This window comes from Palaemon carinicauda, unplaced genomic scaffold, assembly GCF_036898095.1.
Source record: "Palaemon carinicauda isolate YSFRI2023 unplaced genomic scaffold, ASM3689809v2 scaffold6, whole genome shotgun sequence".
Classification (NCBI taxonomy): domain Eukaryota; kingdom Metazoa; phylum Arthropoda; class Malacostraca; order Decapoda; family Palaemonidae; genus Palaemon; species Palaemon carinicauda.
Genome location: NW_027171871.1, coordinates 586257 through 614035, shown reverse-complemented (window position 1 = coordinate 614035; position 27779 = coordinate 586257). Strand labels below are relative to the sequence as shown.

Genomic DNA, 27779 nt, shown 5'->3' with positions numbered 1-27779 from the left:
CGAATGGTTAGGCATTCGGTGGGACCTTTCAAAGCACAGGCTCTCCCTTCCTACCAAAAAGGTAAGGGAGATAGCTTCCAAGATCAGGAACTTTCTCAAACACAAACAGGTGTCCAGAAGAGCTTTAGAAAGAATCCTCGGCCTTCTCCAATTTGCTTCAGTAACAGATCTATTAAAAGCCAAACTCAAAGACATCAATCGAGTTTGGAGAAAGAGAGCTACAATACCTATAAGAGACAAGATCTCGAAGATCCCCTCTGTCTTAAAAATGAGACTACGCCCATGGTCCGAACCGAGGAACCTCTCCAAATCGGTTCCTCTGCAATTCCCCCCTCCACAAGTGACAGTTCATACAGACGCGTCTCTGAGTGGCTGGGGGGGTTACTCCCAACATCAGATGTTTCAGGGGTCTTGGTCACCCGCCATGAAACAGTTCTATATCAATGTTCTCGAAGCCATGGCAGTGTTCTTGACCCTGAGGAGAATCTCTCCTCCGAGGTCATCCCACATCAGAGTAGTCTCAGACAGCACAGCCGTAGTACACTGCATCAACAGAGGAGGATCCAAGTCACCCAACCTGCATCAGGTCCTGGTCACTATCTTCGCCTTGGCAGCAGACAAGAACTGGTTCCTGTCAGCAACTCACCTAGCAGGAGTCCAGAATGTGATAGCGGACTCACTATCCAGGACGAAACCACTGGAATCGGAATGGTCCCTAGACATAAATTCCTTCCGGTGGATACTCAGGCTGGTTCTGGGCCTTCAGGTAGATCTATTGCGACTCAACTGAATCACAAACTTCCCTGTTATGTGACCCCAAACCTGGACCCTCAGGCTTATGCCATGGACGCATTAACCCTGGATTGGAACCATTGGAAGAAGATTTACTTATTCCCTCCAGTGAATCTTCTAATGAAAGTTTTACACAAACTACGCTCCTTCTAAGGGGCAGTGGCTTTAGTAGCACCTCACTGGCCAAAAAGCAGTTGGTTTCCTCTCCTCCTCGAGTTGAAACTCCGTCCCTTCCGTATCCCATTCCCCAAACTGACCCAAGTAGTCCAAACTCGGACTGTGTCAGACTCCTCAAGGATAGCCAAAACCCTAACTTTGTGGACTTCATGAAGTTTGCAGCTCGTAGAGATGCGAACATCAACCCGGAAAATGTCCTCTTTATAGAATCAGACAAAAGGGACTCTACAATTCGTCAATATGATTCGGCCGTTAAGAAACTAGCAGATTTCTTAAAGAATTCAGACCATACTTTTATGACTCCTAATTTAGCCATCTCCTTCTTTAGGTTCATATTTGACAAAGGCCTAGCAGCTAGCACTATAACCACCATCAAGTCAGCTTTGAAGAAGATCTTCCTTGTTGGGTTTAACATTAACCTAGCAGATTCCTATTTCTCATCTATTGCAAAAGCATGTGCTAGGCTTCGACCTTCGGTTCGACCACAAAAGGTCTCTTGGTCTCTGAACGATGTCCTCAAACTTGCGTCAGACACGGACAATGAATCCTGCTCCTATATCACTCTTCTTAGGAAGACTTTATTTCTAACGGCTTTGGCCTCGGGTGCTAGAATCTCAGAACTAGCAGCTCTCTCACGAAACTCAAAAAACATAGATTTCCTCCCTTCAGGTGAAGTACTTCTTTCTCCAGACAAAGCTTTCCTAGCTAAAAATGAGGACCCACAAAATAGGTGGTCCCCTTGGAAGATTATTCCTCTTCCCCAAGATACTTCTCTGTGTCCAGTCACTACTCTCAGTGTCTTTTTAGCTAGAACTGCCACCCGCTCGTCTGGCTCCTTGTTTATCAGAGAACAAGGAGGTACTATTTCCATTCAAGGCATTAGGCAACAAATCCTATACTTCATTAAACAAGCTAATCCGGAATCATTTCCCCATGCTCATGATATCCGGTCAGTAGCTACCTCCATCAATTATTTCCAAAATATGGATTTTGATGACCTTAACCTATTAACCGTCTCCGACGTCATATGCCGTCCTCCATTTTCTTTGCGCAACCGCACTTGACGGCATATGACGTCCACCACTTTAGAAGATATTTTCAAGGTGTCTTCGACGGCATATCACGCTCATGCGTATAGAAAACGAAAGGAACATCGTCTGGCAACACCCTCGCCAAATCTGGTAATCATTGGCAACTGCGTTCACTTGATACAACGTTTAGTAGAACTGTTTCTTCAGTACACATTTGGCGTTCGGCTGAGACGGGTCTCCTATATTTTTCTCATCTCCCCGCTACCCTTCACGATGAGCGCTCGTAAAAAAATTACGCTATCAGTGGAGGAAATACGATTTATGATTGAGGAAAGTACTGATGGAGAAGAAAGTACTGATGGTGAAGAGGAAATTCAAGATGAGAGTCATAGCTCCACGTGCTCTAGTGAGAATGAAGATGAATTTTCATCGAGTGATGACGAAAACGTTTTGCCATCTGACTGGACGAGGAAAGGAAAGAGCAAGCTTCCCTTCACATTTCGTGGAGATAGTGGTGTAAAGTTCATCATCATAGATAAGGAAAATCCAATGGAATATTTTGCTAAATTTTTTGATGAAGAAGTTATTGATTATCTCGTGACAGAAACTAACAGATATGCAGGGGAATATCTAGATGAAAATGGAGATAGATTATCCTCACAATCAAGAGTAAATAGGTGGTATGATACAGATGCGTGTGAAATGAAACTGTTGGTAGGCCTACTTATTTTGCAGGGCATTGATTAAAGTTAGAAAATTCAATGTATTTCCCATCACGTGAAAGTATTGCTACTCCTTTTTATCGGAAAGTGATGAGTGGTCACAGATTTGATTTGCTGCAAAAATTCCTGCATTTAGTAGACAATGCAACCATAACAGATGGGCCTGGAAGAAAGACAACTAAAATAAAACCATTCACAGACCTTATTTTGAAGAAGTTTCGGGAAAATTATATTCCAAGAAAGAATATATCTATTGATGAGTCTCTGATGGGATGGAAGGGAACCTCTCATGGGTTCAATATATCCCAGCAAAGCAGAAAAGATTTGGTATAAAGTTTTTTGAACTTTGTGAAAGTAGCACTGGCTATATATGGAACTTTTGTATTTATTCAGGTAAAAACACAACATTTTTGGATAAATACAAGAATCTTTCTGTGACATCTAGAGTTGTTATGTCTCTTATGGATCCTCTTTTAGGAAAGGGATATTGTCTTTATACAGACAATTTTTATACTAGTCCCACACTCGCAGATATGCTTGTTGACAATGAAACTGAAACTGTTGGCACTCTGAGACTCACGAGAAAAGATGTGCCAGCATTTATAAAAAATGCTAAACTAAAAAAAGGTGAAACCGTAGCAGCATTCCGAAACAAATCAATGGTGTTGAAATGGAAAGACAAGAAAGACGTATATGTTCTGAGTACTCTGTACGATGATTCCATGAAAATTGTAAAATCTAGGAGAGGACATGAAAAGTCTAAGCCAAAAGCAATTGAGGACTGTAATAACAATATGGGTGGTGTTGATTTATCAGATAATCTTATGGTACATTTTTCAACAGCAAGAAACAGGCTGAAAAAGTATTACAAGAAGGTATTTCGGCACATGCTAGACATGTCTCCTAAATGCTCTCATTATGTACAAAATACTTGGTGGAAAGTTTCCAAGACGGGAGTTTATACTGAGGCTGGCTGAAAGAATGGTGTCTGCATATGCAAGAAGAAATAAGGATGCAATAAGAAGACCAACAAGACTTGTTGCAAAGCCTTCACACTTATTTGAAAGACATTTCCCTGAATATTGCCCTCCTACCGAAAAAAAGCAAAAACCACTAAGGAAATGTGCTCTTTGCAGGAAAAATGGCAAAAAGAAGGAAACATCTTACTGGTGTAAAGAATATGATGTTGGTTTGTGTGCAGCAACATGTTTCAAAGAATGGCACACACAGGAATAAATAGAACTGGAATATGAGAGGAGCAAAGAGATGAATGTCCCCCTTTGTGTTTTTTTTTTTCTTTTCTCTTCCTTGATGTCGGCTACCTCCCATAATTGGGGGAAAGTGACATGGTATATAGATAGAATAGGAATACAAAATAATAAATATGTTTTGTTCATGATTAAAATAGAAATGTTTATTTGCAATTTTCTTTATTTCCTCAGATATTTTCTACGTAATTTGTTCATTATTTTAACAATGACTGAATGTGTATATTTATGCCAAAAAAATAAGAAAATAAATACAAAAAATCATAAAAGAAAAGTAAACAAGTTCATAAGAAATGAATAATACAAAAATATAAGAAATCATGCATTTTTTTTTTACCTAATTTCTTCATTATTTCAACAATAACTAAATGAGTATATTTATAAAAAAAAGAAATAAGAGAAGAAATACAAAAAAATAAAAAAAAAAGTAAACAAGTTCATAAGAAATGAATAATAAAAAAAAAAAAGCATCAAGAAGATGAGACCGCATGGTCTGAGCTTAAGCGCCAATCCGCTGGATAGGGGGTGACGCTCACAAAGCGAAAACGGTCAGGGAGAGGGACGGTTAACAGGTTAAAAAGTACACGGGTTGGAAATCTCCTATGGTTTTCAAACGCCACTATCTAAAGAACTTACAGGCCCTTTAATACCCAACGGTTGCAGCTGGGAGCCTCATATCTCCCCATTAATCTCTTGTTCTTCCTTTCATCCATCTCTCCTCTTCTCCCTCCTACCTGCCACTCGCACCACGTCGCCGCTCTCTTTGGTGGTTCGTTAGCCCTAAGTTTATTCCATGTTTAGTTCCTATGGTTATTAACTGTTATTGTGTTTACCGTAACTTTAGTGTTGGGTTATTCTTAGCCATGTCAGTTTTGTTGCATATTGTGCTCTGATACTCGGATGCTTCCTTGTTATCATGTTTATTTAGCCTTCCGTTCACTATGTCCTTTGGCTAGTTTGTAATTTATGCTTACTTACCTTAATATAATATATTATTTTCCTTACATGGTGTTTATCTCTCTCCTCATTAGGTTACTATTTATTATTGGGCTTGGAAGGCATTCTCTGGTACATTTTCACCGGGCGTCACAGGTCGACCCAGAAAAGGGATTTTGACGAAGGAAAAATCTATTTCTGGGGAGAGACCTGTGACGCCCGGTGAAACCGTTCCCTGTTATTTTGTACGATCCCATCCTTTCCTTTCCAAGCCGTTTGTTCTTGCAGAAGGATGTCTCAGAGGGCGCTCGCGTCGGGCGTCGGTGGAGTGGCTCAAGTGCGGTATCTGGGGCCTCTGTTACGGCCCTTCCCTTTGATGGAGGAATTATCTAAATGGAAGACATCCTGTGAATAGTGGTTTTCACACGCCCCTGCTTTATACACGACACCCACAAGGTGCTCGCGGGAGGGTAGTAACCTCTGCATTCCATGCTTTTATCTTTCTCTGGTATATTTGGAAGGTTTATATCAGAAAAGTGTAAAGAAGGACCCTTTTCACCGGGCGTCACAGGTCTCTCCCCAGAAATAATTTTTCCTTCGTCAAAATCCCTTTTGATTATCATTTCTAATAATATGTCGGACAGCGAGAATTATTGCATACAGCTCAGCAGTAAATACTGAACAAGAGGACAGAAGTTTCTTCCTAATAACAATATTACCTACCACCACTGCTCTTCCAACTCCTGCAGCCGATTTGGAACCATCCGTAAAAACGTGTATCCCATGATGTTGAGCAACATGATTTAAAATCTCACTTTTCCTTACCTTACTGGATAAGGTATTTTCCCCTCTTGCTGTAAAAAAAACTACTTTAACAGGTGGATTACACCAAAGGGGAGACTTGGGATATCCTACCTCTGTGATTCGGGCTGTAAACAAACCTACTTAACAGGCATAATTTTTCACCAGTACTTCTAAAAGCTTGGGCACTCTTGATCTGTCAGAGGCTCGATCTAAAGGAGCCCTTTCATATTTACTGTTAGAATTGTTTCTTATATGAAAACAGTTGGGAATTAATATTCAAAATATCAGATAATCAGTAATGAATTTTAGGATTACAAAACTGTATTCAAAATAGCTTTAAAGAACACGTAATGAAAGCAGAGATGCAATCTAATATTTTTAGGCCAATGAAGAGAAAATCCTAGAAAAAAAGTCCCCTAATAATATATGTATTAACATTTTATATAATTTTTTTTTGTCATTATGAAAACTAATTAATATAATTCGAATACTAAAAATATTAAAAACTGTTGGACCGAGAAGTGAACGGATCATTGGAGATCTCATGTTTACCATGTCCTTCGCTAGTTCTGTGGTTCATAATCAATAAAGTTATGTACAGCGCGAAATGAGATGCGAGCTGTAATGGATGCAGTCTTTGAAAACACTGAAACTGGATCGGTTGTTGTTGTTGTTTTAGATTGCCTGACCTTGCAGCCAGACATGGGCTCAGGCCTACATGGCTGAGGACTATGAAACGTTAAGTATATGATGAATGGTTAAGTATTGATTTAAAAGCTCAAGACAGAGACGACTGGCGAAATTAAACCAAGGCGTATGAGGAGGAGATGATGATATTCAAGTCTAATATCTCTACGAGATTTGAACAGCCTTCTAGTGGTAGTAGGAGTTTGTACTTCCCAATCGTCTTGCCGAGTGGACTCATTTCTTACAATCATTTAACTATTTAAATTCTAAATCAAACAAGATACAATTTTCCTGTCTCTGCTCTGTCAAAACTTTCCTTCTGTCCTTTTTTATTGCAAGAAATCTATAAAAAAGCCAACCAACATTATGAATAACACTGAAGAATTTTTTTTCAATCTTCTTCCTTTTGTATTCAGGCTTTCTACTAATACTGTAGCTACCCCTTAAACCTTCTCTCCTACATTAAGTTTTCTTTACCAAAACATTGGGAGAACTATTTTAAACTAAATAAAATTGTTGATAATAGCGTACGCCATGCTCGTGACATCACAGCGTAGATATGCACAGCAAAAGCCTTAGCGGGCGTAAGGTGGTTCTTTCCTCAAACTACTTGGGTCGAGATAAATTATCAAACTGGTTTTCAGTATAATCTTAATACTGCTGACTTGAAAGCTGCTTTTATTTCCCAACACCAATTAAGGTGTGTTAATTTTAAGATGTATGCCAATCGCACCAGCCCATTGCTAATTGATCATTAACTCCTTAATTTTTAGCAAGCCACAATCAGTAGGATTATTGTATATATAAAATCCTTGACACAGCAAGATTTCTCTGAGTATTTTGTGCAAAATCCTGCCTCCCATGTACTCCTTACAACAATATATTGCCTTGTCCTAAAGTCCTGATATGACACCTCCACTGGGTTACCCTGCACTCACCTGTTTTGGAAGGTGAAGCCAGGTGAACTCGCACGACCCTAGCCTCAGCCCATTCGTTTACAAGCAGTGTTGACTAACTGACCAACCTGGTCAATGAATCTCTGCACCTCTGGTTCACACCCCCCCCTTCCCGAAACTCAACTCACCCAGGAGTCCTGCCGGCTGGAGATAGGGAAGAGGACAAGCCTGGGAAACCTAACTACCACAAGCGAAGATACTGGGGGTGAGCCAGTCAAAGGTGCAAAGTGCAAACTGCAACAATTCGGTCAACAGCCATTTGAGGAGGAGGTATTCCAAGGAGTGCAGGTACCAATATGTGGCCACTTAGTTATTCCCTCATTTTTAGCGGCTATTACATATTTCGGGTTGTGTCGCTGGGATTGTGTGTACATTTTTGTTGTATATCATCTTTACTTCGGAGACTAGCAGTCTCGGGGTCACCGGGCCACATGTCCGTCCCAAGTTCAATTATTAACCATTGCAGAAGACCACGTGTCTAACCAACCATATTTTTATTAATCTGCATTTCTGTTGTTACATTTTGTGTTTGTTCAGATGTCCATTTCTTTTAATGTAAATTCATATAATAAATCAAGATTAGGTTAATTAAGCCTTGTCGTATTTCTACTCCTCTATTTATTTGATTGTCTACTATGATTATTCGAACTCGGGACAGTATACCCGATATTTTGAAAGGAGAAAGTAACAAAAAAATAAAGTGTGTTAGCGAGTGACTTATTATTGAATCTATCTGCTTCGAAGGTAAAGATCCATATCTTTAACTTCTACTTTACTTTCCATCACTGCTCCCATTTTTTGGTTTGTCTCAATAATTACTTAATGTAATATTCCTGTCCAGCATCTCATTGGGGTCCCTGGGACGGAGTCGAAACAGAGCTTGAGAGTGTAGATGACCTTAGACTTGACAAAGCTAGAGTAGGCCATTAAATTACTTTTATTTCACGTGTGGAGTTCTCCGGCCTCTGGACAGAGTACAATTTCCTTTTTTGCATTTAAGAGTGATGGTTAGTGAACTACATCAGTGAAGTTATTAGCAGGGTGCTTGTGGCCTGAGTGTTAGTGCTCCTTATCCTCCTCTGTTGATCTTCAAGGAACTGACGTAGGGAGACTTTCCTGGAGCAACAAGTTCCCACTCAACACTTAAAAAATCTTCACAACCACGGACAGAACAAATATTTTTCATTGTAAATAATTTCAGATATTTATTCTTATTCCTTATTCTATGACGGTGAAACTTTCCATAGTTCTAATGAGATTCCATTAAACACGTATTAAGAATCATCTTGTGGTTGACAAAACCCTTTCTACATCTTAAATGTATTGCGAAAATATATCTAAGGTGCTTTCAAGACATACAAGGTCTTTATGTTTCCTAATGAAACAAAAAAATTAACCGGGATAATAATCTATGGTGAATATCTTTTAAATTTGAAAGAACCAAACTTAGCTATACGTATAATATATTTTAGCATGTGACCATGGCAACTTTCAAAAACCTTTGGCTGTATTAGTAAATTTACTTTCAAGTCTCTCCCTCTCCGTTAGTTTAGAGGTCGTCGTTGACGAAAAAAAAAATAGGAAAATACTACAGAAATACTACACTATTTTATCTATTGTTGGCAATTCTAAATTTAGATTCACAAGGAATTTGTACGCATTCAAAAATTTTATCCATTCTTTGAAGAATAAAACTTATGAATCATTGTCAACATCTTATTGTTAGAAGGAACAAAAAATATGGCACATTTTGTTTAAGTCCTTTTCTATAGAAAACGTTGTGGATTAAAGCCAACAGTTCTTGTTGCTACGAGCCATTCCCTTGGTCGGCCCGTAGGGATATAGAAAACCTTGACATTTTATGTAAGTTTACTGTTGTCAGTTCATTACTGTACATTGCAAAAAAAAAAAAAATAAGAAATTTATGATTTGGGACCACTTCAGAAATAAAAATTAACTGGAATATATAGCCTACATATTTTTATTTATAGATTTAAAATTCTAAACAATTCTTAGCCTTGCAAAATTTTCATTTTCTCCCTTCTTGGAATCCTTCCAAGGTGATGAAGTCGGTGAAGGCGGAGATGAGTATGTTGTGGATGGCTTCAAGGGAAGACCTCTCAAGAAGTCTCTGACCAAGGTGAAGATTCCTCCTCCTCGTGAGGAGAGACTCATTCTCCTCCTCTTAGTCGGCATTTCTTCTTCAGCCATCTTCCTGGATTTTTCCTCCTCTAACTCCCTCTTCCTTGAGGTCTTCCCTCCAATTGGTTCTAAGACACTTTTCTTTGCTAACCTCCATTGTAACAACTGGAAAATAGGAAAACAGTTGGGAATGAAAAAAAAAATGCAGATAATCAGTAATAGATCAAGAAATAAGATATGTAATTTTCAATTTAAAATTAGTTTTCTAATACTCACCTGCACAATCACATTTGCCGATAGATTTTGTTGTACCATGTTCATTCTAATTTAATTTACTCTCTAATTCATTTATGTAAGTATAATATACACACCAAGTCCTGAATGAAAGACAATTATATCAGTTAATTTAAAAATGTTCATGTTAATTGATGATAGAATTATCTAAGATTCCATTAATTTAATGAGCTTGTAACATAAGTAGCATAGTAACATTATCATAATTGTCTTTACATGTAGTCTGCTACCATATTTGATTTGGTCGCCATCTTTTCTGACAAGAGTGATCTGCAGGCTCAATTTTGAGTCAAGAGTGATAGCAGAGCGATGTAAGGAAGATCAAGGACGCTCGGGACTTATGTGGTATCCTTCCTGCAAACCTCAACACCAGGAAACCCTACTTTTGATCTCTGCTGGTGTAGGGGAGACCTGAAACTGCTCTGGTCATTGATAGTGGAGCAGGTGGGACGGCATCTAATGTTGATTGTGCAGGTGAGTAATAGAAAACTAATTTTAAATTGAAAATTACATTTGTCTAATACTCAACTGCACAATCAACATTTGGCAATTCTCCCCATTTAGCTGGATGGGGTCAAATGATCAGTTTGATGCTAGGAAGGTTGCCTGAATTATAGCTTACCTTGATTGACTTTTGATGATGTGTCACAGCATAATTGTCAGTTCATCAGTCAGTTGCCATGTCAGGGCTAAGTCCATAGGGACCTACTGCCTAGGCGTCCTCTATGGTTGCTCTGTTGATGAAATCTCAGGCATGGTGGTCCTCTCCCAACTGTTTGGTCATGTTTTGGACACTTACGACTTGTGAGAGAGGTCTTGTACTCAGCAATCTAGACCCTCCATGTGTCACTTCCGCTGAAGGGGTTCAATTGTTGCTACATGGCATCCTGCATTCAACGATCTAGGCCCTTCAAAGCGTCACTTTCCTTGAAGGGGTTCAATTGTTGATACTAGAGGACTTGCCCTTAACGATCTCTGCCTCTCAAAATGTCACTTCCATTAAGAGTGTTTAATTGTCAGAGCATGTGAAAGTATGACGTAAAAGTTCCATCTCCCCAGCCAAATTCAACAAAGAGGAGAGGAAACGGTGATCACAGTGGTTAAGCAATGACTCCACCCGCCGTCACAATAGGACCTACGGAACGAACATTATTATACTCTAATTCTACATCTTTTAAATGAAATGAAGAAAAAAACCAAATTAGACCACCACGTCGCAGCCTTCAGAAGAGAAGACATTGATGTGTTGGTCTAAAAATGTACCAAAGTAGCCATACCCTTAAAACTGTGGGCTTCTGATGCCCTCCCTCGAGTTGATGATGTGGGTGATGCACCAGATGCTCACCAAATGATCTGTCTGTGAAGGAAGGCCATCCCATTCTTTGATAAAGTCTTGGTTGGGCATTTAGGAGAGACGAAAAGCACTCTAGGGCGTGTCTGGATCGTCTGCATCTTGTCTAGGTCGTAACGAAGAGCTCCTACTGGGCACAGAGGTCTCTCATCATCATCTCTACCAACTCTCTCTGAGAGACATCAGAATGAATTCCCGATTGATTGATTGATTTGAGGTTTTCTGTCTCTTCCCCTCCAAGCCAACCCCGCTGAAAGTGCCTGCAATTCCCCAACCCTTTTTGCAGTTGCCTAAGCTACAAGGAAAAGTGCCTTCATGGACAAGTTTCGAAGATCTGCTGATGCTAGTGGTTCATAGGGTTCTCTAATTAAAGCCTTAAGGACCCCATCCATGTACCAAGGAGCTGAAATCACCCATTTAGGAATTTCTATTTCAAAGGACCTATTTGAGATCAGTGATGATTGGATCCTCAAGCCTCTCCCTGAAGGCGAATCTGAAAATTGAGGATATCATTGCTCTATATCCCCTGATGGCTGGAAAGGACAGGCGCTTTTCATTACAAAGGAATAACAAGAAATCTTCAATCTTGGCGAATGTAGGGTTCAAGATTGAGTGTTTTGAGTCCTTATTCCACTTCCTGAATATCTTCCACTTGTACTGGTAATTTGTACGTGTGGAAAGTCTTTGAGCGAAGGTAACTTGTTGGGCCACATGCCTGGAGACCCCCGAACACTGGCGAATCTGAGGATAGTCTAATTGATTGATTGATTAATTGATTTGATGTTTTCTGGCATCCTGACTTCTAAGGTCATTGACGCCGATATTGTATAATGTAAATAAAAATATAAATAAATAAAAGAATATTCAAATAAAACCATAAAAGCAAAGACAATTTTTAAAAGTTGAATATCTTTCAGAAGACCTGCTTCTGAAATAAAGCTAAAAATACCACTAGCATGGCAGTACACATAATGTCCAAGAATCTTGGCAAGGATGATTGACTGATTGATGTGAAGTTCTCTGGCATCCTGACATCAAAGGTCATTGACGCAGATATCGTTTATTATAAATAAAGATTAAAAGAATATTAAATTAAAACCAGAAAAGTATCTAAGTTATAAAACTTAAATAACATAAAGAAGACCTGCTTCTGATATAAATCTAAGAATTCCACTAAAAGTTAATATGATATAAAAGTTAAATAGCATTAACCCTGGATAGGTACGCTCCTCGGACACCCCTTTAAGGGTATACTCGGACGCGAACGACCCCGACGCCAAAAAAAATTCTTGAAAAATCAGTTTTTGCAGTAACCTCCTTTTTTCTTTTGCCAAAAAAAAACTTCAATGAATGCTTAAAACAACTGTAAAGATAAATACTACTCATCTGCAGAAAAACTATTTATTATAAATATTTTAAAAAATTAAGTAGAAAAAAAAGACCTGACATAAAAATTCATAAAAAAAAAGTTTATACATTTATACACAAATCCTTTAGGGATTGATTCTTGAATGTTTAGGACACATCTTGATGTATTTTGGATGAAGTCAGACCCATGGAGGTGAAGATCTGAAATGAGAAAAAAAGGGTAACTTTTTTTGGCCAAAAAAATTTGTCCAAATTTCATGAATTTTTTTGGGTACCCAAATGAAATAGGAAGTGGCTAATTTTTTTTAGGGAATAAACATATGTTATCCTAAAATAGAAATATGTAAAAAAATCTTCATTATTTTGTAAATTACATTTATATCAGGGGCCATATCTAAAGGTAATTTTTTGAGTACTTAGAAATTTCGTAAAAAAATACATTTATTTAATATATAATATGATATTTATGCAGGTAAAAATATACCAAAATATCACAAATTCTATAGGGAACAAGAATATATATAGATAGGGCAGCTTACGCTTCGGATATGTCCACAAAATGGCCGCCAACCACACTGACTCAGACTCCCTAATCTGCCACTTGAAATGTAGGAAGGGTATGTCAATTTCAAGGTGTTATTTAATAATCTAATTATTATTGGATATGCATAAAAAGTGTATGGTGGGTTGCTGGATAATTGTCGATTATTTTACGACTATAAAAATAAAATTCTGACCCAAAAAAATTTTTTTGAAGGGAAATAAAATCGAAAAAAAAAAATGTAAAACAATATAATATTTTAGCTAAAAAAAATTTGATGATATTCAATCAAAAAAAAAGTAAACAAAATTTTCCGACAAATAAACATCTAGAGGAATCATTACTCTGTGATAGTTCCTTAGTACGTAGTAATTTTGAAAGAATTGGGAAAAAACGAAAAAATGGCAATCACCGGAAAATCGAACACATACCTATATATACGCCATATCTGGCTAAAAAAAAGATAGGCATGGGTAGCCAGATCATCTAGAAACACTTTCCAACACTATAAAAATATAAGTTTTGCGACACTACTTGCCAATTCCTTACGGTAACATGACTAAGCAAAAAAATGCAAAACAAATAAGAAGGGGCACTCGCGGAAAAATGGCTAACATTCTAATATACGGCATTTCAGAAAAAAAAAAAATTCAGCCATGTGCTAGGCAAACCATCAAGGCACATTTTCCGACAAATAAACATCTAAATGAATAATTACTCTGTGATAGTTCCTTAGTACGTAGTAATTTTGAAAGAAATGGGAAAAAACGAAAAAATGGCAATCACAGGAAAATCGAACACATACCTATATATACGCCATATCTGGCTAAAAAAAGAAGATAGGCATGGGTAGCCAGATCATCTAGAAACACTTTCCAACACTATAAAATTATAAGTTTTGCGACACTACTTGCCAATTCCTTACGGTAACATGACTAAGCAAAAAAATGCAAAACAAATAAAAAGGGGCACTCGTGGAAAAATGGCCATTCTAATATACGGCATTTCAGAAAAAAAAAATTTCAGCCACGTGCTAAGCAAACCATCAAGGCACATTTTCCGACAAATAAACATATAAATGAAATATTACTCTGTGATAGTTCCTTAGTACGTAGTAATTTTGAAAGAAATGGGAAAAAACGAAAAAATGGCAATCACAGGAAAATCGAACACATACTTATATATACGCCATATCTGGCTAAAAAAAAAATAGGCATGAGTAGCCAGATCATCTAGAAACACTTTCCAACACTATAAAAATATAAGTTTTGCGACACTACTTGCCAATTCCTTACGGTAACATGACTAAGCAAAAAATGCAAAACAAATAAAAAGGGGCACTCGCGGAAAAATGCCCAACATTCTAATATACGGCATCTCAGATAAAAAAAAAAGACATGCACGTGTTAGCCCAACCATCAAGGCACACTTTCTAACACATAAACATGAAAAAAAATTCAATAATATACGGCAATTCCTTACTACGTAGTAAATTTTTACAAATATTGAAAAAAAAACAGAAATTGGCAACCGCAGTTAAATACCCAATATACCAATAACTACGTCGTATCTGACAAAAACAAAATCACGCATGGGTAGCCAGATCATCTAGACACACTTTCCAACACTAAAAAAGCAAAAGTTTTACGACACTATTTCGCAATATTTTACGGAAAAATGACTTGGCAAAAAAATGAAAAAAAATGAAAAAGGGACACTCGCGGTAAAATGCCCGACATTCTAATATACGGCATCTCAGATAAAAAAAAAGACATGCACGTGTTAGCCCAACCATCAAGGCACACTTTCTAACACATAAACATGAAAAAAAATGAATAATATACGGCAATTCCTTACTACGTAGTAATTTTTACAAATATTGAAAAAAAAACAGAAATTGGTAACCGCAGTTAAATACCCAATATACCAATAACTACGTCGTATCTGACAAAAACAAAGTCATGCATGGGTAGGCAGATCATCTAGACACACTTTCCAACACTAAACAAGCAAAAGTTTTACGACCCTATTTGGCAATATCTTATGGAAAAATTACTTGGCAAAAAAATAAAAAAAATGAAAAAGGGGCACTCGCGGTAAAATGGTCCTCGTGGTGATGAATGACATTTTAACTAAAAAAAAAATCATGCACATGGTAGCCAAACAATCCACCAAGACTTTCCACAACTGATAACCTATACAAGTTGCACCATTCTACGACAATTTCATAATACGTAATAACTTTGATAATTATGCAAACTACCTTAGAAGGGTAAACTCGGTCGCGCTCGACCCCGACGCGTCTCAGAAATCGGGGAAGGAGTACAGCTACAGCAATGCACATCTGGACACTACTAGAGCGTGTAGGGGAGACACCTCCTGCAGGTCGATCACCCACAAATTCAGTCACGGGGGTGAGTCACGTGAGAAAAACCTCTTTTTTTTTGACGCTCGGGGTCGCAAACGACCCATCGTACCTATCCAGGGTTAAGAAGACCTGCTTCCAATATGAATTTAAAAATGCCACTGGCATTGTACGCCACATCTTGTCCAAGGATCTTGGCAAGGATGAACCTGCCATCTTCACCACGAGCCTCAAACAGATATCTATTTCTTTCAGTGGGGCATTCAGTCAACAAATGCCTCACTGTCAAGGGTATCAAACAGTCGTCGCAATATGGTTGGTGTTGGCCAGCCAGCAGAAACTCGTGTGTTATCCGGGTGTGACCAATGCGGAGACAACAAAGAGTAGTCTCCCATTTTTGGGGCATCCCATTATACCTCCAAGAGGATATACCAATCACAATTTCTCTCATTTTATTTTTGCTTAAACTAACCCAATGCTGTTGCCAATTGTTATAAATAGAATTGTTAATTTCTGGTAAAAAATCATTACAAGGAATGGGAGACCTTGGTAGCAACTCGGCTGCAGCACTCTTTGCCAGTGAATCTGCCTCTTCATTTCCACACACCTATGTGTGCCGGAACCTAGCAAAATCGAACTGTTATACCTTTTAGGCCAATAATCACTATAAATGGTAAAATTGCCCTCCTCTTTTAACGCTATCTTCTCAATAGCGGTTAGTATGCCATATAATTCAGAAGCAAATATGGAAGATATTGGAGGAAGTGCCCTTCTACAGTAAAAAGAACTACTATATATTCCAAATCCAACGCCAGCATCAGATTTGGAGCACTCGGTATATACAAAAGTTGATTCCCTATGTTTTTCAACATGTTCCATAAAGAGAGATCTAGCTTCTAATTCAGTCATGTTTTTTTTAATACCAATAAAATATTTATAGAAAGGTATCTCTAGTAATCTGTTTAATAATTGTTTTACTCGAAAGCCACAAGGTTGAGGAGATTTTGGGTGCAACTCAAAGTATGTTGAGTGCCTTACAAGGCTTGCAGTCTGAAAAGCTAAGGAGTTGGGGAGTCGTTGTAACCTAAACCATTACCGAATAATGGAAGACATGCGGTAATGGTCTAGAGGTAACTCTCCACCATCAACAAGGAGACTTGGGATAGACGAGGTTCTAAACGCTTCTTTGGACAATCTTTTACCAGCATGATGTATTGAATCTAATATCTTTAATCGGCTTGGGGTGGTTGAGGAGTTTATTCCCCATCCATAACTAATTTTGGAAAAAATTAAGGCCTTGTATAATTTTAAAATAGTTTTACAGTCTGGCTCGCATGATGTATAGGACAATATTTTTAAAAGATTCAAAGCTTCAAGACATTTAGCATTTATTGGCTTTAATTGCGGAACCCATGTCAACCTACAAGCAAAAACCAATCCTAAAAATTTAGCTTCACGGACACATGGGATCCGTTGAACTTTCATGTATATATCCGGGTCTGCATGTACTCCCCAGATACGACAGAAATGTACAATAGTAGTTTTGCTTGTTGAAAACTTGAACCCATTCATATCAGCCGACAGAATAGTTTTGTCCTTTGCAAGTTGTAGTTTTCTCTCAACCATTGCCATTCTAGCTCCAGCAAATGATATGGAGAGATCATCCACAAATAGTGTTGAGAGAACATCCCGGGAAATAACTGAGGATATCCCATTAATTGCTAGTGCAAACAGGGTTACACTCACCACACTACCCCCAGGAACTCCCTCTTTCTGGCATTTTTATTCTGATAGAGTTTCACCCACCCTCACTTGAAAAACTCTATGTGAAACAAATGATTGGATAAACAGTCGTAGCTCTCCTCTTAATCCCATTTCATGAATTGTTTTCAGTATACTAAATCTCTATGTAGTATCATATGCCTTTTCAAGGTCAAAAAAGACTGTCACATGGTGCTGTTTGGAAACAAAGGCTTCACAAATAGAAGACTCAAGTCGTATCAACACATCAGTCGTTGAGTGCATTTTTCTGAATCCACATTCAATGGGTGATAAAATACCCTTCTTTTCAAGGTACCACATCAGCCTTGCACTGACCATCTTCTCCATGATATTAAATAAACAAGATGTCAATGCAATAGGACGATAGTTTGCTGCTAAAAACTTGTCCTTACCGGGTTTTAAAAAAGGCTAAAATAATGGCTAGGTTCCAAACACTTGGGTAACTATGACCATGCCATATTCTATTGATAATGCTTAAAATAAATAACTTTGTTTTAAAATGTACATGTTTAATTATTGGATATGGAATTCCATCGGGTACAGGGGCTGCATCATTGCAATGAGCAAGTGCGGGATCAAATTCTCTTTCAGTGATAGGAGAATTATAAAGCTCTCCCCTTCCTGTTGCAAAATTTAAAATTTTATTTTCTTCAATGTTCCTATACTGGTGACCAAGAGCTCCTTCACAGTTGCTGGATACATTTGAAAATTGATCAACTAGGGCATTGCTAACATCATTTGCTTCAGTTACATACTGACCATTCACCCTCAACACTGGTGGTAGGTTGGGGGTGAATTTGCCAGCTATCTTTTTTAATTTCCATCACACAAAAGATGGTGGTGCTCTACTGTTAATGGAGGAAACAAAAGACATCCATGACTGGTGCATTGCTTCTTTCATGGTACGATGGAACTTTGCTCTACATTTCTTGTATATAATTAAATTCTCATCAGTTTGCCGTCTACGCAATCATGTTAAGAGATCTTCTTGTGGCTCTGCGTAGGGCAGTTAGTTCTTAAGACCACCAAGGGACTGGTCGTCGTTTGAATAACCCTGTTGTTTTGGGAATTGAATTGACTCCTGCTATATGGAGAGTTCCATTCAGTAAGTCTATGACATCATCAATATTTTCAACCTGTCCTGAATCCCCCTCAATTTCGCTTAGCTCACGAAATTTATCCCAGTTCGCCTTGTCAAGATTCCATCGTGGCAATCTCTGTAAAGGTGGACCATTGTTGGTGTTTATCATGATTGGTGCATGATCATTAGTATGCCAATCATCTAATGCCCTCCAATCGAAATCGCGAGAGCAATTAGAGCTTACGATTGATAGGTCAATACATGACAAGGTACCTGTCTGGACATAAAAGTGTGTGGGCTCTCCTGTATTAAGGAGTCCCACATCTTCATTTCATGGTCCACTCCATACCCAACCCGAGGGATAGCATCAAAACAGATATAGAGGCACAGGTGTAAGCTGAACCCGCCTGTTAGGACCGCGTCCAAGAAAATATGGAATTATCCTCCCCATATCTGTAATGATGGGCTTCCGGCCAAAAGCCAAGAGTCCTACCCCAATCATTGGATCCCCCTGGATTCCAAAGACCCAACACTTGAGAATAGTTACGCCAAAAAAGTCCAAACTATCTTCGGGATGGCTGAGATCATCCAATACTCTCATATATAGCTTTGAATGCAAATACCTCCCAACTGCAACACCTCCTTCAATTAATCTAAGCAGGCAGCAGTAACGGATGTATAAACATCCTCGCCAGTGGCTATAATGGATGTAAAAACATCTAAGCCAAAAGAAAATATATATATATATATATATATATATATATATATATATATATATATATATATATATATATATATATATATATAAAGGGAAATTTTTCTCATATAGTTAGGAAAGCAACATGAAAGAAAGTTTATAAAATTAGGAGAAGATAGAAGTAATATTAAAAGAAAGAAAAAGATGAAAGAAAAAAAATTAGATTCAAACTGGGGGAGCAATTTCCCCAAGTGCGAGAGCCCTCTTGCCCGTCACCAAGTTTCAGCATGGGAATGATATGCCGTGCTGAAGCTCAATGACTACCTCAAGGCATTCTCATCCTCACCATGAGCCTCAAACAAATATCTACTGTATTTCTCTCACTACTGTATGTGGGGCATTCGGTTAACAAATGCTTCACTGTCAATGGTACCAAACCGTCGTCGCAATGTGATTGATGCTGTCCAGCCAGCTAAAACTCGTGTGTCAGCCGAGTGTGACCAATGCAGAGATGACAAAGAGTACTCTCCTACTTCCTGGGCATCCCATTATACCTCCAAGGAAATATAACATTACTTATGTCTCTCATTTTCAAGTAAACCATCCCAATATCGTTGCCAATCATTATTAATAAAATTCTTGATTGTAGGTAAAAAATCATTACTGGCAATGGGATACCTTCTTGGTAGCAACACAGCTACACCCTTCTTGGCCAGTGATTCTGCCTTCTCATTTGAAGACACACCTACGTGTGCCAAAACGCAGCAAAATCGAACTGTCATACCTTTCATACCAATAATTAAAAACCACTCTAAAATCTTTAAAACTAAAGGATAATTGGAATTAAAACCTTCTAAAGCTTGTAGGACACTTCTTCCATCACTAAAAAAGGTAACATTGCCCTCGTCTTGTAACGCTATATTCTCGATAGTGGATAGCATGCCGTATAATTCTGCCGTAAATATGGAACCTGTTAGCGGAAGTGCACCTCTGTTATTAAAAGCATTACTGTATTCTCCAAATCAAATGCCAGCATCGGATTTGGAGCCATCGGTATATAAAAAGTCGATCCCTCATGTTCTGCAACATGTTCCATAAAAAGAGACCTCGCTTCTATGTCAGTCATATTCGTTTTAACTCTAATAAAATATTTACAAAAAGATACCTCTGGTAATTTCCATGGAGGCGTTGATGATACCTTGAATGGAAGCACCTTACTTCTAACTGTATCAAGACTTTCTATCAGTTGTTCCAACCAAAAACCATAAGGTTGAGGGGATTTTGGGTGCATCCCTAGAGTATGTTGAGTGGTTAACAAAGCTTGCAGTCTGACAGACTAAAGAATTAGGAAGTCTTTGCAACCTAAACCAATACCAAATAATAGAAAACTTTCGGTGAAGGTCTAATGGTAATTCTCCAGCACCAACAAGGAGGCTTGGAATAGGTTAAGTTCTAAATGCTCCTGTTGCCAATCTCATACCAGTATAGTGTATAGAATCCAAGATCTTTAGTGGACTTGGGGTAGTTGAGGAAAATATATCACACCCATAACTAATTTTTTAAAAAAATTAAGGCCTTGTATAACTTTAAAATAGTTTTGCGATCTGCTGCCCATGATATATGGGACAAAACTTTAAAATGCTTCAAGGCAATAAGAAATTTTGCTTTTGATGATTTTAAAAACTTTGCTTCACTTGCAGATGGAATTCATTGACCTTTGATGTAAACATCAGGGTCTAGATGTATTCCCCCAATACGACAGAAATGGACAACAGTAGTTTTGCTTATTGAAAACTTAACCACATCAATATTAGCCCACTAAAAATTTTGTCAACTGCAAGTTGTAGTTCTCTCTCAGCCATTGCCATTCTAGCTCAATCAAATGATATGGAGAGATCATCTACAAATAGTGTTGAGAGGATATCATGAGGAATGATAGGATATCCCATTAATTGCTAGTGAAAATAGGGTAACACTTAGGACACTACCCTGGGGAACTCCTTCCTGACATTTCCTCTCAGATAGCATTTCCCCAGCTCTCACTTGACAAAATCTCTAAAAAATAAATGATTGAATGAACAATGGTAGCTCTCCTCATAATCCCAAATTATGAGTGGTTTTAAGTATACCATACCTCCATACGGTATCATATGGTTTTTCAAGGTAAAAAAAAAAAAGACTTACAGGGTGCTGTTTTGAAGCAAAAGCTTCAAAAATAGAGGACACAAGTCATATCAACATATCAGTCGTTGAGTGCATTTTTCTAAATCCACACTGAAAAGTTAATAAAATACCCTTCTTTTCTAGGTACCATATAGGTCTTGCATTGACCATCTTCTCCATGATCTTATATAAACAAGATGTCAATGCAATTGGTCGATAGTTTGCAGCTAAAAACATTTTCTTTCTGGGTTTTAAAAAGGCGAAAATAATGGCTCGTTCCCAAACACTTGGTTAACTATGATCGTGCAATATTTTGCTAATTATACTCAAAATAAAAAACTTAGTATTAACAGCTACATGTTTAATCATTGCATATGGAATTCCATCAGGTCCAAGTGCCGTATCATAACATGTAGCAAGCGCGGAATCAAATTCTCTTTCAGTAAAAGAATTGTATGATTCTTCCCTTCCTGTTGCAAAATTTAAAATTTTCTTTTCTTCAATGCTCCTATACTGGTAACCAAGGGCTGCTTCATACTTGCATGTTACATTTGAGAAATGATAAGCCAGGGCATTGCTAACCTCAGTTGATTCTGTCACATACTGATCATTCACATTCAACACTGGTGGTGGGTTGGGGCTTAATTTGCCTGCTATTATTTTTACTTTCCACCACACAGAGGATGGTGGTGTTCTACTGTTAAAGGAGGAAACAAAAGATACACAAGACTTGCGCCTAGCTTTTTTCATCGCACGACGGAACTATGCTATACATTTCTTGTATATAATCTTGCAGGGCAATTAGTTCTGAAGACCACCTGGGGACGTGTCGTCGTTTGAATAACCCTGTTGCTTTGGGAATTGAACTAACTCCTGCTGTAGGAAGGGTTCCATACAGTAAGTCTATGGCCTCATCAATATTTTCAAATTGTTCTGCATTTCCTTCAATTTTGCTTAGCTCACGAAATCTATCCAAGTCTGCCTTGTCAATATAAACACCATTATTGGTGTTCATAATGAATGGTGCATGAAGAGTATGCTAATCATCTAATGTCCTCCAATCAAAGTCGAGAAGGCAATCACAGCTTACAATTGATAGGTCAATGCACAACAAGGTACCTGCCTGAACATGGAAGTGTGTGAGCTCGCCTGTATTTAGGAGACCGAATTCCTCTTTTTCCACAATTGATGATACAATATTGCCCCTTGTGTTTGTTAAATCATCACTCCACAAAAGATATCTACCATTCAAATCTCCAAGTAAAAGAAAAGGTTGAGGGAGCTGTTGAATCCCCTCTACCAAATTATCATACGATAAGTTATCATTTGGAGGCAAAGACAGAGAGCAGATTGTACATTTTCTCCCTATATCAATCTGTCAACCACTGCTTGCAGGGGTGTACGAATAGATAAATGTATTTGGGGAACATCTCAACGAACGTATATGAAACTCTCGCCATGGCTCCCTGCTTGTTGATTATATGGTGTTCTATAGTAACATATTCTCGAAGACAAGGATTGTTACCATCAAGCTTGCTTTTCTGTAAACATACAATTATAGAGGAATGCTCATTAATCAGAAGCCTAAGTTCTTCATATTTGGCCCTTAACCCCAGACAATTCCATTGAAAAATAGAGAAGAAAACTATGGATTATTTCTGGAAGACATCTTGGATGAGGTCTTCCCATTGGCAGTCTTTAATCTAACATTTCCTGTTGGTTTCTTTAGAGATGGCCTAGATATATTGGTTTTTTTTGGGCTCAAGCCATGCCATCCTGATGGAAGGTTCCTAATAGTAGCTTCCTAAGGGATATATGTACTACAGTGATATTCCCAGAGAATTTACCTTTAGGTCTCCAGAATTCTAACTCCTGGCGCTAATATCCTTAAAATTTCTCTCAAGGATATCGCATAATATCTGGGGACGTACTCTTGACACGCCACATAGAAATCTTCACCCCGAATAGCATTTACGCTACGAGGGGGAAAATGGCAAAAATAGCAGGGGAGCCATATCAAGGTTACCCTACTTCCCATACTACTATTGAGTATCAAGATGGCGCCATATCCAAGAAGGCGGACATTCCTAATTTTGTAGCGAATTTGCACGGTGGTGTTCCCTGTTGATCTAACTTTTTCGATTGATTTACAAGGATTATTATGCAATCTCCAGCTTCTTTCGCCTCTGGAAAGTTGAGTATTGATTCTTTACAATGTGTGTATTTTAGCTCCTGTTTCACAGTGAAATTTGAGTAATTTATTGTGATTCGGAGCTAGGCCTGTTACCGGAGGCGCCATGGGTGCTGTCGTTCGTTAGGCATGTGTTATTTAGTTAGCAGAACGACATTCCCGGTTGAAAGAGCATTAATTAATTAATTATGAAGCTATTTAGGCAATTTATACTTATAAAGATATTTATAATATGCATAATTTTCCTTTTTCTATGTCGATCGTACAAGTCAGAGTTTCGGTGATTTAGGTAACCGAGATCTCGTTTTGCCTAGGTAACCTAACCTAGGCAATGTAGTATACTTTAAGACATTTCCCCGTTACCCTCGTGTATTGTTTTATCAATTCAGGCGGAGATAGATATCTCCTAGAATTATTATATAAACCGATACTCATCTCCAGTGGAGATTTAAGGGTAATCCCTCCTCCCCTCTGAGTGTACCCTTTGGCTACAATCCTAGTGGGTTGTGCCTCAAGTTTTCATTCAGGCATGACTAGCCTAGGGTTCTCTATCCCTTCCCTTAGCCGCAGATAGCAGGTTTTGCGATTCGGTCAGAACCTCAGAGTATTTAGTCTTGTGCTGGCAGCCGGCCGGCAGGGTGAATAGTCATTCCCCTGCTGGTTAGGCTGCCGGCATAGGAAGCTAGCCCTCCCTAGGCCACACTTGAAGTGGTTGTATGATGCTGCCACCTCCTCCCTGCGGTCTAGAAGACTAATCCTGTGCTCGCAGACCTTAGGCTAAAGAATAGCATTCTTCTGCTGCCTAGGATGGCGCCGGCACTGGAACTCTATTTCTCCTTTGTTGAGAGGAGGCGGCACTACCGCCGTCCCCTTAACTGTATTGGCAGACCCTAGGTTGGAGAATAGAGATTCTCCTGCCGCCTAGGATGGCACCGATACTGAGAGTTTCTTAAGGGTGTGTAGGACCGGCAACCTTGCCGGCTCCTTCCACACCTCATACAGGACCCTTTTCCCTCCCCCTCTGTCCTTTAGTAATGGCCTAGCCACTGTATCTCTTTGGGCCGTCGTCCTGCAATCTCACCGTTTGCTGGTGGGTTGTGGTGCCGGCTGGGCTCCTACTCAACTGCTGGCGGCTATGCCAGCTGCTGGTAGCCATGACGACTACCGGCGGCCATGTTGGCTGCCAGCGGCCATGTTTACTACAACTGCCGGCAGCCATGTTGGCTGCCGGATGCCATGCATACTACAACTGCCGACGGCTATGACGGCTGCCGGCGGCTATGCAGGCTGCTGGCAGCCATGTCATCTGCCGGCAGCCATGTCATCTGCCAGCGGCCGTGACGGCTGGCGGCAGCTGGCAGCCATGATGGCTGTTGGTGAGAAGTCTTTTCTGTCACCAAGGTTCTTCAGTCATCCCTTGGACTGCCGGCCACAAGTGCTAATGCCAGGGTACTAGCCTGGCCGGCGGTATGCAGTGCTGCTGGGTGCTAGCCTGCTGGCCATGTGCTGGCCGGACCTTGCCGGCAATTGTACTGGTGGCTGGATGGAAGCCTGAATGTTACATTCTCTCATTCCATTTGAACCTTCTTTCTGGAGAAAGGCCGTAAATTAGATATTTACATCCCTAATTAGTGTATACATACACAGTAATAAGGCAGCCTTCACTCCATGCTGTCTCTCTCTCTCTCTTTTAGCTAGCATGCTGGCCGGGCTGTGCCGAAAGGGACTATGTATGCCGGCTATATGCCGGATGAATTACAGTACAGTGAACCCTTGCTACTTCGCGGTTCGACCATCACGGATTAACCACTTCGCGGATTTTTTTCATAACCCATATATATATACATATCGCGGATTTTCCGGAAATTTCGAAAATACCGGGATATCTGAAGACCCCAAATACGATATTTCGTTACCTGTAATTCCATTAATATTGTAATTAGTAATATCTGCTCTTACCGATTGTTCATTGCATTACATATGACATATAATTAAGCACAGAAAGAAATAAAACACGAAAATAGAATGTGATCATACGATAATTCAGTACTGTATACAGTACGTAGTAAAATTAAATCGAACATGAAACACAAATCAGATGCAGTCATACCATATTAGAATGGTGTAAGGCTGCTGATGGCTACTACTGCACTACAAATGTAATGGATGTGCTTCTTTTCCATGAATCTTTTGTATGTATACGTACGTAGTACTGCATCCAATAATATTCTTTGTTGCAAAAATCACATTTCGAATAAGCGTACGAGAGAGAGAGATAGAGAGAGAGGGAGAGAGACACACATCCTACAACAAAAGCGTAAAATAGCGTACGTAAAGCTGTATTATTATTATTGTTATTATTATTATTATTGTTGTTGTTGTTATTAAAATTATTATTGTTATTATTATTATTATTATTATTATTATTATTATCATTATTATTATTATTACAGTATCATTATTTATTATTATTATTATTACTGTACAGTATACGCAGGGTATCTTGTACTTTGAATTGGTAACCTACGTAGCATATAAGACGGGTTGTGATTGGTTCAAGCGCTGATAGATGACGAATCAGAACTCAAGTTTTGTTATCTAGCCTGTGATTGGTGTTTTGCCCGCATCTCCAACTTCCAGCATCTAGGTTTTCGCGGCCACTTTCTCTCCCGCCGTATCGCTGTGTAGACGTTTGTTAAGTTTGTGAACTTTAATCTGTGCTGTGCGTGACTGTTTTAAGTTGAACTTTTTGTTGAACTTTCTGTTAAACCCTACAGTACAATGCCTCCCAAGCGTTCTGCTTCTACTAAGGCTGGTAGTGAGCCTAAACGCCACCGAAGGATGATGACGATTGCTGAGAAGGTGACGCTTCTCGATATGTTAAAAGACGGTAGAAGTTTTGCGTCCGCAGCCCGCCATTTTGGAATCAATGAAACCACCGTTCGCTATATCAAGAAGGACGAGGCGAACATTAGAAAGACGGCTGCAATCACCTTTAGCAGATAGCGAAGCGAGTCGTTACCACGCGTAATAAAACGATCGTACGCATGGAAGGTGCTTTAGCTGTGTGGATTGCCGACTGCCGGAAGAAGAACATAGCCTTGGATACGAACACCATCCGAACAAAGGCTTTGAGCTTGTATGAGAATTTTGCGGCAAAGGAACCTCAAGACGACGATGGCGACCATGCTGAAGAATATGATGATGTAGATGAACCTCAACCAGGGACATCCACTAATTCCCAGCGTCAGAAACAACGTATTTCCGCCAGCAAAGGATGGTTCCCGAAGTTTCAGAAACGCTTCGCCCTGGAAAGCGTTTCCCTGCATGGCGAGGCTGCTTCCGCTGACACTGCCGCTGCTGAAACTTACGTGAACCAGACGTTCAAGAATATTATCGCCGAAGGTGGATACAAGCCGGAACAAGTCTTTAATATGGATGAGACCGGCTTGTTTTGGAAGAGAATGCTGTCGCGAACTTTCCTGTTCAAAGAAGAAGCCAAAGCCTCTGGCTTTAAAGCATTCAAGGATCGCATTTCCCTCGTGATGTGTGGCAATGCTGCTGGATTTTTGCTAAAGCCAGGGCTTATTTATAAGTCGAAAAATCCTTGCGCTTTGAAAAATAAAAACAAGAATCTCCTTCCCGTGTACTGGATGCATAATCAAAAAGCATGGATTACGAAGATGCTGACCTCCAACTGATTCCACCAGTGTTTCATCCCGCAAGTCAGCAAATATCTCGTAGAGAAGGGTTTGCCATTCAAGATCCTTCTCCTTATGGATAACGCTGGTGGACACGCAACTGATCTGTCGTATGAGGGCATTCAGGTTGAGTTCCTGCCACCCAACACCACGTCATTAATTCAACCGATGGACCAGGGGGTTATCAGGGCGTTCAAGGCCCTCTACTCGAAGAATACCTTGGCGGACCTCGTTGCGTGTGTGGATGCTGCCCAAGATGATGAGGATGAAGATTTTAACTTGAAGGCGTACTGGCGGCAGTACACCATAGCCACGTGCCTGAAGAATATTCAGAAGGCACTGCAAGAGATGAAACCTGCAACCGTGAATGCGAGCTGGAAGAAGTTATGGCCCCAGATTGTTTACGACGACGAGGGATTTAATCCGTCTGAAATCCAACACTCTGCAATACGCAAATCTGTGCAGTTGGCTGCCATAATTGGAGGTGACGGGTTTGGCGACATGACGACTGAAGATGTCGACGAGTTGTTGGACTGCCATTCCCAGCCGCTAACTGACACAGACCTAGAAGACCTGACGAAATTGGCAAGTAAAGAAGAGAGTGAAACGCAAGAAGAGACCCAAGAAAATGTCGAAGAAACGGGCTTAACATTAGAACGGCTTGCCAAGGCCTGCAACCATGCGAAGGAGTTGAAAGAAATGTTGCAAGAGTGGGACGAGGATATGGTTC

At 39.4% G+C, this 27779-nt stretch overlaps 2 protein-coding genes across 4 annotated transcripts in view; one reads left to right on the top strand and one right to left on the bottom strand.

The window, feature by feature from the left end:
* Window positions 1-27779, bottom strand: part of LOC137637239 (mitochondrial ribosome-associated GTPase 1) — a 410833-nt gene that overhangs the window by 53152 nt on the left and 329902 nt on the right. For 2 of the 3 annotated variants that reach the window (XM_068369500.1, XM_068369504.1), the window contains one exon: window positions 9339-9680. The exons of the other annotated variant lie outside the window; for it this stretch is intronic. Coding sequence is in view for 1 of the 2 variants with exons in the window: in XM_068369504.1 (XP_068225605.1) it covers window positions 9662-9680 (19 nt within the window). In the remaining variant the exon portion in view is untranslated. Of the gene's footprint in view, window positions 1-9338; window positions 9681-27779 lie in introns of those variants that run through there. 3 annotated transcript variants of the gene reach the window in all.
* Window positions 2995-3699, top strand: LOC137637242 (piggyBac transposable element-derived protein 4-like). The gene has a single exon (XM_068369507.1). The coding sequence runs from the start codon at window positions 2995-2997 to the stop codon at window positions 3697-3699; it is 705 nt and encodes a 234-aa protein (XP_068225608.1).

Excerpts from the sequence above, each read along its gene's own strand:
- LOC137637242 (XM_068369507.1), top strand. The coding sequence starts at position 2,995 with ATGGAAGGGAACCTCTCATGGGTTCAATATATCCCAGCAAAGCAGAAA.